The 13,743-nt window shown below is 48.5% G+C and overlaps 2 protein-coding genes and 1 long non-coding RNA gene across 6 annotated transcripts in view; 2 read left to right on the top strand and 1 right to left on the bottom strand.

Annotated features, from left to right (window-relative positions):
* The window catches only part of LOC119484125, a 17,369-nt gene extending 13,932 nt beyond the window's left edge, over positions 1 to 3,437 (bottom strand). The window contains exons 1-2 of the long non-coding RNA XR_005205901.1: positions 3,427 to 3,437; positions 2,397 to 2,403 (exon numbers count right to left, since the gene is read on the bottom strand). This is a non-coding gene — a long non-coding RNA (uncharacterized LOC119484125). The remainder of the gene's footprint in view (positions 1 to 2,396; positions 2,404 to 3,426) is intronic.
* The window catches only part of si:dkeyp-113d7.1 (uncharacterized protein LOC407709 homolog), a 12,664-nt gene extending 1,290 nt beyond the window's left edge, over positions 1 to 11,374 (top strand). Inside the window, exons 1-3 of one of the 4 annotated variants that reach the window (XM_037762645.1) lie at positions 1,929 to 2,243; positions 3,061 to 3,637; positions 10,150 to 11,374. In XM_037762645.1, coding sequence (XP_037618573.1) covers positions 3,206 to 3,637; positions 10,150 to 11,283 — 1,566 coding nt within the window. In that variant the 5' untranslated portion in view covers positions 1,929 to 2,243; positions 3,061 to 3,205 and the 3' untranslated portion in view covers positions 11,284 to 11,374. Of the gene's footprint in view, positions 1 to 1,928; positions 2,320 to 2,695; positions 3,638 to 10,149 lie in introns of those variants that run through there. The other 3 variants (XM_037762643.1, XM_037762641.1, XM_037762644.1) reach the window with 3 other exon arrangements.
* A 1,467-nt stretch (positions 11,375 to 12,841) lies between these two features.
* Positions 12,842 to 13,546, top strand: LOC119484124 (vegetative cell wall protein gp1-like; the record flags this gene model as incomplete). Its single annotated transcript, XM_037762647.1, has 1 exon — positions 12,842 to 13,546. A coding segment is annotated over one exon (660 nt), but the record flags the coding sequence as incomplete, so codon positions are not given.
* Positions 13,547 to 13,743: the final 197 nt, after the last annotated feature.

The raw sequence follows: 13,743 nt of genomic DNA, 5'->3' as shown, positions 1-13,743 counted from the left end.
GCTGGTGGTGGTGTGTAGCTGCTGGTGGTGTTGTGTAGCTGCTGGTGGTGGTGTGTAGCTGGTGGTGGTGTTGTGTAGCTGGTGTTGTGTAGCTGCTGGTGGTGGTGTGTAGCTGGTGGTGTTGTGTAGCTGCTGGTGGTGGTGTGTAGCTGGTGGTGTTGTGTAGCTGCTGGTGGTGGTGTGTAGCTGCTGGTGGTGTTGTGTAGCTGCTGGTGGTGTTGTGTAGCTGGTGTTGTGTAGCTGCTGGTGGTGGTGTGTAGCTGGTGGTGTTGTGTAGCTGCTGGTGGTGGTGTGTAGCTGGTGGTGTTGTGTAGCTGCTGGTGGTGGTGTGTAGCTGGTGGTGTTGTGTAGCTGGTGGTGTTGTGTAGCTGCTGGTGGTGGTGTTGTGTAGCTGGTGGTGTTGTGTAGCTGGTGGTGTTGTGTAGCTGCTGGTGGTGTTGTGTAGCTGGTGGTGTTGTGTAGCTGCTGGTGGTGTTGTGTAGCTGGTGGTGGTGTTGTGTAGCTGCTGGTGGTGTTGTGTAGCTGGTGGTGTTGTGTAGCTGGTGGTGGTGTTGTGTAGCTGGTGGTGGTGTTGTGTAGCTGGTGTTGTGTAGCTGGTGGTGTTGTGTAGCTGGTGGTGGTGGTGTGTAGCTGGTGTTGTGTAGCTGATGGTGTTGTGTAGCTGGTGGTGGTGTTGTGTAGCTGCTGGTGGTGTTGTGTAGCTGGTGTTGTGTAGCTGGTGGTGTTGTGTAGCTGGTGGTGTTGTGTAGCTGGTGGTGTTGTGTAGCTGGTGGTGTGTAGCTGGTGTTGTGTAGCTGGTGGTGTTGTGTAGCTGGTGGTGGTGTTGTGTAGCTGGTGTTGTGTAGCTGGTGGTGTGTAGCTGGTGTTGTGTAGCTGGTGGTGTTGTGTAGCTGGTGGTGTTGTGTAGCTGGTGGTGTTGTGTAGCTGGTGGTGTGTAGCTGGTGTTGTGTAGCTGGTGGTGTTGTGTAGCTGGTGGTGGTGTTGTGTAGCTGGTGTTGTGTAGCTGGTGGTGTGTAGCTGGTGGTGTTGTGTAGCTGGTGGTGTGTAGCTGGTGTTGTGTAGCTGGTGGTGTTGTGTAGCTGGTGGTGGTGTTGTGTAGCTGGTGGTGTTGTGTAGCTGGTGGTGTTGTGTAGCTGGTGGTGTGTAGCTGGTGTTGTGTAGCTGGTGGTGTTGTGTAGCTGGTGGTGGTGTTGTGTAGCTGGTGTTGTGTAGCTGGTGTTGTGTAGCTGGTGGTGTGTAGCTGGTGTTGTGTAGCTGGTGGTGTTGTGTAGCTGGTGGTGTGTAGCTGGTGTTGTGTAGCTGGTGGTGTTGTGTAGCTGGTGGTGGTGTTGTGTAGCTGGTGTTGTGTAGCTGGTGGTGTGTAGCTGGTGTTGTGTAGCTGGTGGTGTTGTGTAGCTGGTGGTGGTGTTGTGTAGCTGGTGTTGTGTAGCTGGTGTTGTGTAGCTGGTGTTGTGTAGCTGGTGGTGTTGTGTAGCTGGTGGTGTTGTGTAGCTGGTGGTGTTGTGTAGCTGGTGTTGTGTAGCTGGTGGTGTGTAGCTGGTGTTGTGTAGCTGGTGGTGTTGTGTAGCTGGTGTTGTGTAGCTGGTGGTGTGTAGCTGGTGGTGTTGTGTAGCTGGTGGTGTTGTGTAGCTGGTGTTGTGTAGCTGGTGGTGTTGTGTAGCTGGTGTTGTGTAGCTGGTGTTGTGTAGCTGGTGGTGTTGTGTAGCTGGTGGTGTTGTGTAGCTGGTGGTGGTGTTGTGTAGCTGGTGTTGTGTAGCTGGTGGTGTTGTGTAGCTGGTGCTGGTGTTGTGTAGCTGGTGGTGTTGTGTAGCTGGTGGTGGTGTTGTGTAGCTGGTGTTGTGTAGCTGGTGGTGTTGTGTAGCTGGTGTTGTGTAGCTGGTGTTGTGTAGCTGGTGGTGTTGTGTAGCTGGTGGTGTTGTGTAGCTGGTGTTGTGTAGCTGGTGGTGTTGTGTAGCTGGTGGTGTTGTGTAGCTGGTGTCAGTGTGTGTCTGTAGTCCAGCGAGTTGAATCTCTTCAGGAATTCAGTAGTTTAGTTTATTTTAGTTTCCTCCGGAGAGGAACCGACTAACCGCTGGAACCACTGGAACCGCTGGAACTAGAGTCTCCCGGTGCTGAACCGGAGGATGTTCCGTTAACGTGGATCCTCTGAGAGCAGAACCACCGACACATCCTCTCACTGACCCGGTTCGGTTCAGTTCTGAGCTGCGAGGCGAGCTGAGGAGCTACCTGACTGTTAGAGACAGGTAACACCGGGACACTACCGGGGACACCGGGACACCTCACTGGGACAGCAGCCGGTACCTCCCGGTAACCTCCCGGGTCTGTTCTGGTCCGGTTCTACAGAACAGAGCAGCGGACTGTAGTCTGATGTTAACGGCTGATAGCAGCCTGCTGACTGCTCTGCTCTGCTCTGCTCTGCTCTGCTCTGTGGAGATATCAGTACTAGTAAAACTACTACTACCACCAATACTCCACTACAAGGACAAGTCCTTCATTGTAAATGTAACTGTAGTACAGGATGTAATCACGTCTAGTAGTCTCCAGTAACAGGATGCTTTGTGCAGTAAAATGTAGTTAAAGTGTGTCAGTATGATCATCTAAATGTAGTTAAAGTGTGTCAGTATGATCATCTAAATGTAGTTAAAGTGTGTCAGTATGATCATCTAAATGTAGTTAAATGATCATTAAAGGTCAGTAGTTGTAGTAGTCTCCAGTAAGAGTTGCTTTGTGCAGTAAAATGTAGTAAAAATTGAATTAAACAAGTAGAGTACAAGTACCTTGAATTAGTTAAAAACGTAAATGTACTTAGTTACATTCCAGCAGTGGTAGTAGTATTTGTGTCGTGCAGTTTTTCTTACAACCCCCCTCCCCCCCCCACACACTTCCATACATCTGGAAGTCAGAGGTCAGAGGTCAAGGGACCCCTTTGAAAATGACCATGACAGTTTTTCCTGGCCAACACGTAGCGTAGGTTTGTGCATATGTATAAATGTATAAATGTTTATGTGTGTATATCTATATATATATATATGTGATTAATGTTGATGTGTCTTTCTGCAGCCTGGTCACAATCAGGTGTGGGTGGTGACATCAGCAGCGCTCTCAGGGACACGCCCCCTACCTCCCAGGAGGAGGAGGAGGAGGAGGAAGAGGAGGAGGTGTGGCTCCAGGGTGAGGCGAGGAGGATTAGCTCCGCCCCCTCACCATGACGGACTTGGAGGCTGATTGTTTGAGTCTCGGCCTGCCCCCCGAGTGCGGCTCCCCTCCGCCGCCTCTGGACGCCACCCTGCAGGCGGACTGCGGCGCGGGGCCCGACTGCCCCACGCCCACGCTCGGCTCGCTGACGGCGGAGATCGCCGAGCCGCTGGTGATGCTGCCGTGCGTGAAGAGCGAGCCGGAGGACGGAGACCTGGACCCCATCCGGACCGTGGACCTGTCGGAGATCCAGCCGCTGTCCACCGCCGAGCTGGGCCAGGACCAGATCAAGATGGAGATCAGCGGCCTCGACTACATCAAGTCGGAGCATCACGGTCACCACGGCGACCACCACCTGGGCCACTTCCACCACGGCGACGTCACAGAGCTGGACTACAAGTCGCACTACGAGCCCAGCTCTGTGTTTGACTACATCTCCCAGGTAAAGATGGACCCCGTTCACAAACAGTCCTTTACCTCACCATCAGACATTCCTTTACCATCAGACAGTCCTTTACCATCAGACAGTCCTTTACCATCAGACATTCCTTTACCATCAGACAGTCCTTTACCATCAGACAGTCCTTTACCATCAGACAGTCCTTTACCATCAGACATTCCTTTACCATCAGACAGTCCTTTACCATCAGATAGTCCTTTACCATCAGACAGTCCTTTACCATCAGACATTCCTTTACCATCAGACAGTCCTTTACCATCAGATAGTCCTTTACCATCAGACATTCCTTTACCATCAGACAGTCCTATACCATCAGACAGTCCTTTACCATCACACAGTCCTATACCATCACACAGTCCTTTACCATCAGACATTCCTTTACCATCAGACAGTCCTTTACCATCACACAGTCCTTTACCATCAGACAGTCCTTTACCTCACCATCAGACAGTCCTTTACCTCACCATCAGACATTCCTTTACCATCAGACAGTCCTTTACCTCACCATCACACAGTCCTTTACCATCAGACATTCCTTTACCATCAGACAGTCCTTTACCTCACCATCAGACAGTCCTTTACCTCACCATCAGACAGTCCTTTACCATCAGACAGTCCTTTACCATCAGACATTCCTTTACCATCAGACAGTCCTTTACCTCACCATCAGACAGTCCTTTACCTCACCATCAGACATTCCTTTACCATCAGACAGTCCTTTACCTCACCATCAGACAGTCCTTTACCTCACCATCAGACATTCCTTTACCATCAGACAGTCCTTTACCTCACCATCAGACAGTCCTTTACCATCAGACATTCCTTTACCATCAGACAGTCCTTTACCATCACACAGTCCTTTACCATCACACAGTCCTTTACCTCACCATCAGACAGTCCTTTACCATCAGACATTCCTTTACCATCAGACAGCCCTTTACCTCACCATCAGACAGTCCTTTACCTCACCATCAGACATTCCTTTACCATCAGATAGTCCTTTACCATCAGACATTCCTTTACCATCACACAGTCCTTTACCATCACACAGTCCTTTACCTCACCATCAGACAGTCCTTTACCATCAGACATTCCTTTACCATCAGACAGTCCTTTACCATCAGACAGCCCTTTACCATCAGACAGTCCTTCACCATCACACAGTCCTTTACCATCACAATCCTTTACCATCAGACAGCCCTTTACCTCACCATCAGACAGTCCTTTACCATCAGACAGTCCTTTACCAGCACACAGTCCTTTACCATCAGACAGTCCGTTACCATCAGACAGTCCTTTACCATCAGACAGCTCTTTACCATCAGACAGTCCTTTACCATCAGACAGTCCTTTACCATCAGACAGTCCTTTACCTCACCATCAGACAATCCTTTACCTCACCATCAGACAATCCTTTACCATGAGACAGCCCTTTACCATCAGACAGTCCTTTACCTCACCATCAGACAATCCTTTACCTCACCATCAGACAATCCTTTACCTCACCATCAGACAATCCTTTACCACGAGACAGCCCTTTACCATCAGACAGTCCTTTACCTCACCATCAGACAATCCTTTACCTCACCATCAGACAGTCCTTTACCTCACCATCAGACAATCCTTTACCTCACCATCAGACAATCCTTTACCATGAGACAGCCCTTTACCCTCAGACAGTCCTTTACCATCAGACAGCCCTTTACCATCAGACAGTCCTTTACCTCACCATCAGACAATCCTTTACCATCAGACAGTCCTTTACCTCACCATCAGACAATCCTTTACCATCAGACAGTCCTTTACCATCAGACAGTCCTTTACCATCAGACAGTCCTTTACCTCACCATCAGACAATCCTTTACCATCAGACAGTCCTTTACCATCAGACAGCCCTTTACCATCAGACAGTCCTTTACCATCAGACAGCCCTTTACCATCAGACAGCCCTTTACCATCAGACAGCCCTTTACCATCAGACAGTCCTTTACCATCAGACAGCCCTTTACCATCAGACAGTCCTTTACCATCAGACAGTCCTTTACCTCACCATCAGACAGTCCTTTACCTCACCATCAGACAGTCCTTTACCATCAGACAGTCCTTTACCATCAGACAGTCCTTTACCATCAGACAGTCCTTTACCTCACCATCAGACAGTCCTTTACCATCAGACAGTCCTTTACCATCAGACAGTCCTTTACCTCACCGTCAGACAGTCCTTTACCATCAGACAGTCCTTTACCTCACCATCAGACAGTCGTTTACCATCAGACAGTCCTTTACCTCACCATCGACAGTCCTTTACCTCACCATCAGACAGTCCTTTACCTCACCATCGACAGTCCTTTACCTCACCATCGACAGTCCTTTTCCTCACCATCAGACAGTCCTTTACCTCACCATCGACAGTCCTTTACCTCACCATCAGACAGTCCTTTACCTCACCATCGATAGTCCTTTACCTCACCATCGACAGTCCTTTACCTCACCATCAGACAGTCCTTTACCTCACCATCGACAGTCCTTTACCTCACCATCAGACAGTCCTTTACCTCACCGTCAGACAGTCCTTTACCTCACCATCAGACAGTCCTTTACCTCACCATCAGACAGTCCTTTACCATCAGACAGTCCTTTACCTCACCGTCAGACAGTCCTTTACCATCAAACAGTCCTTTACCTCACCGTCAGACAGTCCTTTACCATCAGACAGTCCTTTCCCATCAGACAGTCCTTTACCTCACCGTCAGACAGTCCTTTACCATCAGACAGTCCTTTACCTCACCATCAGACAGTCCTTTACCATCAGACAGCCCTTTACCTCACCATCAGACAGTCCTTTACCTCACCATCAGACAGTCCTTTACCATCAGACAGTCCTTTACCTCACCATCGACAGTCCTTTACCTCACCATCAGGCAGTCCTTTACCTCACCATCAGACAGTCCTTTACCTCACCATCGACAGTCCTTTACCTCACCATCAGACAGTCCTTTACCATCAGACAGTCCTTTACCTCACCATCGACAGTCCTTTTCCTCACCATCAGACAGTCCTTTACCTCACCATCGACAGTCCTTTACCTCACCATCAGACAGTCCTTTACCTCACCATCGATAGTCCTTTACCTCACCATCGACAGTCCTTTACCTCACCATCAGACAGTCCTTTACCTCACCATCGACAGTCCTTTACCTCACCATCAGACAGTCCTTTACCTCACCGTCAGACAGTCCTTTACCTCACCATCAGACAGTCCTTTACCTCACCATCAGACAGTCCTTTACCATCAGACAGTCCTTTACCTCACCGTCAGACAGTCCTTTACCATCAGACAGTCCTTTACCTCACCGTCAGACAGTCCTTTACCATCAGACAGTCCTTTACCTCACCATCGACAGTCCTTTACCTCACCATCGACAGTCCTTTACCTCACCATCAGACAGTCCTTTACCTCACCATCAGACAGCCCTTTACCTCACCATCACACAGTCCTTTACCTAACCATCAGACAGTCCTTTACCTCACCATCGACAGTCCTTTACCTCACCATCAGACAGTCCTTTACCTCGCCATCGACAGTCCTTTACCTCACCATCAGACAGTCCTTTACCATCAGACAGTCCTTTACCTCACCATCAGACAGTCTTTTACCTCACCATCAGACAGTCCTTTACCTCACCATCAGACAGCCCTTTACCTCACCATCGACAGTCCTTTACCTCACCATCAGACAGTCCTTTACCTCACCATCAGACAGTCCTTTACCATCAGACAGTCCTTTACCTCACCGTCAGGCAGTCCTTTACCATCAGACAGTCCTTTACCATCAGACAGTCCTTTACCTCACCATCGACAGTCCTTTACCTCACCATCGACAGTCCTTTACCTCACCATCAGACAGTCCTTTACCTCGCCATCGACAGTCCTTTACCTCACCATCAGACAGCCCTTTACCTCACCATCAGACAGCCCTTTACCTCACCATCAGACAGCCCTTTACCTCACCATCAGACAGTCCTTTACCTCACCATCAGACAGCCCTTTACCTCACCATCAGACAGTCCTTTACCTCACCATCAGACAGCCCTTTACCTCACCATCAGACAGTCCTTTACCTCACCATCAGACCGTCCTTTACCTCACCATCAGACAGCCCTTTACCTCACCATCGAAAGTCCTTTACCTCACCATCAGACAGCCCTTTACCTCACCATCAGACAGTCCTTTACCTCACCATCAGACAGTCCTTTACCTCACCATCAGACAGTCCTTTACCATCAGACAGTCCTTTACCTCACCATCAGACAGTCCTTTACCTCACCATCAGACAGACCTTTACCTCACCATCAGACAGTCCTTTACCTCAACATCAGACAGTCCTTTACCATTAGACAGTCCTTTACCTCACCATCAGACAGTCCTTTACCTCACCATCAGACAGTCCTTTACCTCACCATCAGACAGCCCTTTACCTCACCATCAGACAGTCCTTTACCATCAGACAGTCCTTTACCTCACCGTCAGGCAGTCCTTTACCATCAGACAGTCCTTTACCATCAGACAGTCCTTTACCTCACCATCGACAGTCCTTTACCTCACCATCAGACAGTCCTTTACCTCGCCATCGACAGTCCTTTACCTCACCATCAGACAGTCCTTTACCTCACCATCAGACAGCCCTTTACCTCACCATCAGACAGCCCTTTACCTCACCATCAGACAGTCCTTTACCTCACCATCAGACAGCCCTTTACCTCACCATCAGACAGTCCTTTACCTCACCATCAGACAGCCCTTTACCTCACCATCAGACAGTCCTTTACCTCACCATCAGACCGTCCTTTACCTCACCATCAGACAGCCCTTTACCTCACCATCGAAAGTCCTTTACCTCACCATCAGACAGCCCTTTACCTCACCATCAGACAGTCCTTTACCTCACCATCAGACAGTCCTTTACCATCAGACAGTCCTTTACCTCACCATCAGACAGTCCTTTACCTCACCATCAGACAGACCTTTACCTCACCATCAGACAGTCCTTTACCTCAACATCAGACAGTCCTTTACCATCAGACAGTCCTTTACCTCACCATCAGACAGTCCTTTACCTCACCATCAGACAGTCCTTTACCTCACCATCAGACAGCCCTTTACCTCACCATCAGACAGTCCTTTACCATCAGACAGTCCTTTACCTCACCATCAGACAGTGCTTTACCTCACCATCAGACAGACCTTTACCTCACCATCAGACAGTCCTTTACCTCACCATCAGACAGACCTTTACCTCACCATCAGACAGTCCTTTACCTCACCATCAGACAGCCCTTTACCTCACCATCAGACAGTCCTTTACCTCACCATCAGACAGTCCTTTACCTCACCATCAGACAGCCCTTTACCTCACCATCAGACAGTCCTTTACCTCACCATCAGACAGTCCTTTACCTCACCATCAGACAGTCCTTTACCTCACCATCAGACAGTCCTTTACCATCAGACAGTCCTTTACCTCACCATCAGCCAGTCTTTTACCTCACCATCAGACAGTCCTTTACCTCACCATCAGACAGTCCTTTACCATCAGACAGTCCTTTACCATCAGACAGTCCTTTACCTCACCGTCAGACAGTCCTTTACCTCACCATCAGACAGTCCTTTACCATCAGACAGTCCTTTACCATCAGACAGTCCTTTACCTCACCGTCAGACAGTCCTTTACCTCACCATCAGACAGTCCTTTACCATCAGACAGTCCTTTACCTCACCATCAGACATCTTGCTGAGCTTCCAGATCTTCAGATTCTTAAGACAGATCCTTTTAGACCGATCCCTGCTGATCCCAGCTCTGTCCTCTGAGCTCTAACAGGAAACAGCTCTGACCTTCTTCCCATGTAGAGACTCTTCCACCATCAGCCATACACTGAGTATTATTAGTATTATAAACTGAGTAATATAGTATTATTATTATGAGTATTATAAACTGAGCATTATAGTATAGTATTATTATTATTATTATTATAAACTGAGTATTATAAACTGAGTATTGTAGTATTATTATTATTATGAGTATTATAAACTGATAATTATAGTATTATTATGAGCATTATAAACTGAATATTATAGTATAGTATTATTATTATTATAAACTGAGTATTATAACATAGTATTATTATTATTATTATGAGTATTATGAGTATTATAAACTGAGTATTGTAGTATTATTATTATTATGAGTATTATAAACTGATCATTATAGTATTATTATTATTATGAGCATTATAACCTGAGTATTATAGTATATTATTATTATTATTATTATAAACTGAGTATTATAACATAGTATTATTATTATTATTATGAGTATTATAAACTGAGTATTGTAGTATTATTAGTATTATCTTATTATAATGAGTATTTTCTCTTCCTAGTGTTGAGCGTACCTGTAGTTCTTTGTGAGCAGGCTGTGTGTTGGTGTATTGCAGGTGACGGACACTCTGGAGTACATCAAGTCGGACCACCATGTGGACCTGCAGTGTTACTACACCGCCGAGCTGAGCTCCCTGAAGTGCGAGTACCCAGAATCCAACACCATGTCCACCCACCTGCAGCACAACAGCCTGGAGTCCATCCACATGGCTGAGCTCCGCACCGAGCTCAACAAGCTGCGACCCGACCCCCTGCTGATGGACGGCGTCGGCAAAACTGAGCCCGAGTTCGGAGGGGGGGCGCTGTACGAGCTGCAGCCGGCGGAGGCGGCGGCCGGGCAGGGAGGAGGCGGCGGCGGAGCGACGACCAAAACCCAGAGCCCGACGGTGAGGAAACCTCGCAACATGCAGGGGGAGAAACCTTTCTCCTGCACGCAGTGCGGCAAGAACTTCAGCACGCTGGGGAACCTGAAAACACACCAGCGCATCCACACCGGCGAGCGGCCCTACACCTGCTCGCAGTGCGGCAAGAGCTTCGGCCAGGCGGGGAACCTCAAACGACACCAGCTGATCCACACGGGCCAGAAGCCGTATGTGTGCGCTCACTGTCCCAAAGGCTTCACCAAGGCCGACGACCTGCGATCGCACCAGCGGCTGCACACCGGCGAGCGCCCCTTCATCTGCGTCACCTGTGGGAAGAGCTTCGGCCAATCGAAAGAGCTGAAGGCTCACCAGCTGAGCCACACGGGCGAGAGGCCGTACTGCTGCCAGCACTGCGGCAAGAGCTTCACCAAGGAGGCCAGCTACCGCAACCACGTCCAGATCCACACGGGCGAGAAGCCCTTCACCTGCTCGCAGTGCGGCAAGACTTTCAGCAACTCTGGCGTGTTAAAAACCCACGAGAAGATCCACTCTGGCGAGCGGCCGTTCGGCTGCACGCAGTGCGGGAAGAGCTTCGGCCGCCTCGGACACCTGAAGGCTCACCAGCAGATCCACACGGGGGAGCGGCCGTTCTCCTGCCCCCACTGTGGGAAGACTTTCAGCCAGTCGGGTCACCTCAAAGCTCACGAGCAGATCCACAAACGAGAGCGCGGGGATACGGCGAGCACCAGCAGCTCCTCGTCCTCCTCATCGTCCTCCAGCAGCAGCGGCGACGGCGGCTGCAGCAGCGTGGGCAGCGACAGCAGCTAAAAGAAACTCAGCACCCTTTAACCTCTCGGAAAAACAAAGTATTATTACTCTTTTTTATAAATACTATATATAAAGTTTTTTCCTTTTCTTACTTTTTCATACCTTCTGTGCTCTTTGGCATCGTACGTATCTCTGTGGCCGGCGGACCAAGACTCATTTGCTCTGATGCAAGTGTCTGTGTGTATGTGTGTTCATGTACTGTGAGTCTGTGGACGGCTGTAGATAATCTCTTAACTGGTCTCAGTCCCAGTACTTATGTTGGAGTACTTATGTTGGAGTACTTATAGTGGAGTACTTACTGATACACAAGCACAAATACTTCAAGGTTTCCTACTTGATGTAGTTTTTTACTGAAGCAGACCAGCAGCTCCTGAACCAGGACTCCGTTTACTGAGAATAATCCACATCAGGTGTTTCCTAAAGCAGTACTTCACAGAGAGTACAAGTACAAGTACAAGTACACGATGAAGAGTAAAGTGAATGTTTAATGTTTAATGCCTCATCTCAAATGTCTCTAATCAGAATCAGATCCCATCTCCATTCACCAGAAACAAACTGTAATAATGTCTGAGATTCTAAAGTGATAAATGTACCGGTGTATGGGCCGGTAGATCATCTCTGAACTGGTCTCCGCTGCAGTCAGGACCAAGTCCCAGTACTTATATTGGAGTACTTATGTTGGAGTACTTATGTTGGAGTACTTATGTTGGAGTACTTACTGATACACAAGCACAAATACTTCAAGGTTTCCTACTTGATGTAGTTTTTTACTGAAGCAGACCAGCAGCTCCTGAACCAGGACTCGTTTACTGAGAATGATCCACATTAGAACACTCAGGTGTTTCCTACAGCAGTACCTCACAGAGAGTACACGTAAAAGTACACGATGAATGTTTTATATCGTTCCTTTATGGCCTCATTTCAAATGTCTCTAATCAGGATAAGATCCACTCGTTTTCAGAGAAAACATTTGTAGATTAAAGTCGTAAATTTACGAGAAAAAACACAAATATTCTCTGAGATTCTAAAGTGATCGGAAAAAACAAATATTCTCTGAGGTTAAAGTCGTCAATATATGAGGACTAAAATAGAATATTATGAGATTCTAAAGTCATAAACAGTAGAGATGCACCGATACCACTTTATATCAGACCGAGTACCAGTACTTCCATCTGGATACTCTCCGATACCGAGTACCGATACGAGTACTTCTCTGAGCCAGAAGACCCTCGTTAACAGCCAGCTGGAGGGTGTGAGCGACACTCTGCAGGAGGAACAGGATTATTGATTATTAATAATAATAATGATTATTATTAGTGAACGTGGTTCTGGTTCCGGAGCCTCAGTACACGTTGACAGAAGTTAAAGTACGTGTGTGAGTACTTCCTGTTTGAGTGTACTAGTATTTGACGTCCAGATGTGGGTACTGGCAGGCGTACACTCTGTTACTGTACTGTTAGAAACCTCATGATCTCATTCTGATACTGGTATTGATCAGTATTGATCAGTACTGATCAGCATTGATTGATCAAGAGACGCCACAGTGACGATAATCTGACATTCCTTTAAAATCATTCCAGTTAAAACTCAGTTTTCAGCCTCGTTGGGCTCCGTCAGACCAAACCCAGCACACAGGAGCCCAACCAGTCCTCCCAGTCCCTCCAGTCCTCCCAGTCCCTCCAGTCCTCCCAGTCCTCCCAGTCCTCCCAGTCCCCCCAGTCCCCCCAGTCCTCCCAGTCCCCCCAGTCCCTCCAGTCCCTCCAGTCCCTCCAGTCCTCCCAGTCCCTCCAGTCCTCCCAGTCCCTCCAGTCCCCCCAGTCTTCCCAGTCCCTCCAGTCCTCCCAGTCCCTCCAGTCCTCCCAGTCCTCCCACTCCCTCCAGTCCCTTCAGTCCTCCCAGTCCCTCCAGTCCTCCCACGTCCTCCCAGTCCCTCCAGTCCTCCCCGTCCTCCCAGTCCTCCCAGTCCCTCCAGTCCTCCCAGTCCCTCCCAGTCTTCCCAGTCCTCCCAGTCCCTCCAGTCCTCCCAGTCCCTCCCAGTCTTCCCAGTCCTCCCAGTCCTTCCAGTCCCTCCAGTCCTCCCAGTCCCTCCCAGTCTTCCCAGTCCTCCCAGTCCTTCCAGTCCCTCCAGTCCTCCCAGTCCAGATCGCTCACTGTGTATAAATCTTTATTGATTATGTCATTCCTAATAAAAGTAAATAAAATAAAAAGAGGACCATGAAGCAGCATCTTGTACTGAACCAGACTATTAAAGAAACTAATGACACCACCGCCTCTGTTTCAGCTTCTTTACCCGTTTACCCCTTTACTCGTTTACCTGTTTCACCTGAGTCCAACCACCGAGATGATGCTTTTATTATGACACGCTTCTGATGTTATTATGACACGCTTCTGATGTTATTATGACACGCTTCTGATGTTATTATGACACGTTTCCGATGTTATTATGACATGTTTCCGATG

This window comes from Sebastes umbrosus, assembly GCF_015220745.1.
Source record: "Sebastes umbrosus isolate fSebUmb1 chromosome 14 unlocalized genomic scaffold, fSebUmb1.pri SUPER_14_unloc_1, whole genome shotgun sequence".
Classification (NCBI taxonomy): domain Eukaryota; kingdom Metazoa; phylum Chordata; class Actinopteri; order Perciformes; family Sebastidae; genus Sebastes; species Sebastes umbrosus.
The sequence above is the reverse complement of the archived record's forward strand: the minus strand, read 5'-3'. Positions and strand labels throughout refer to the sequence as shown.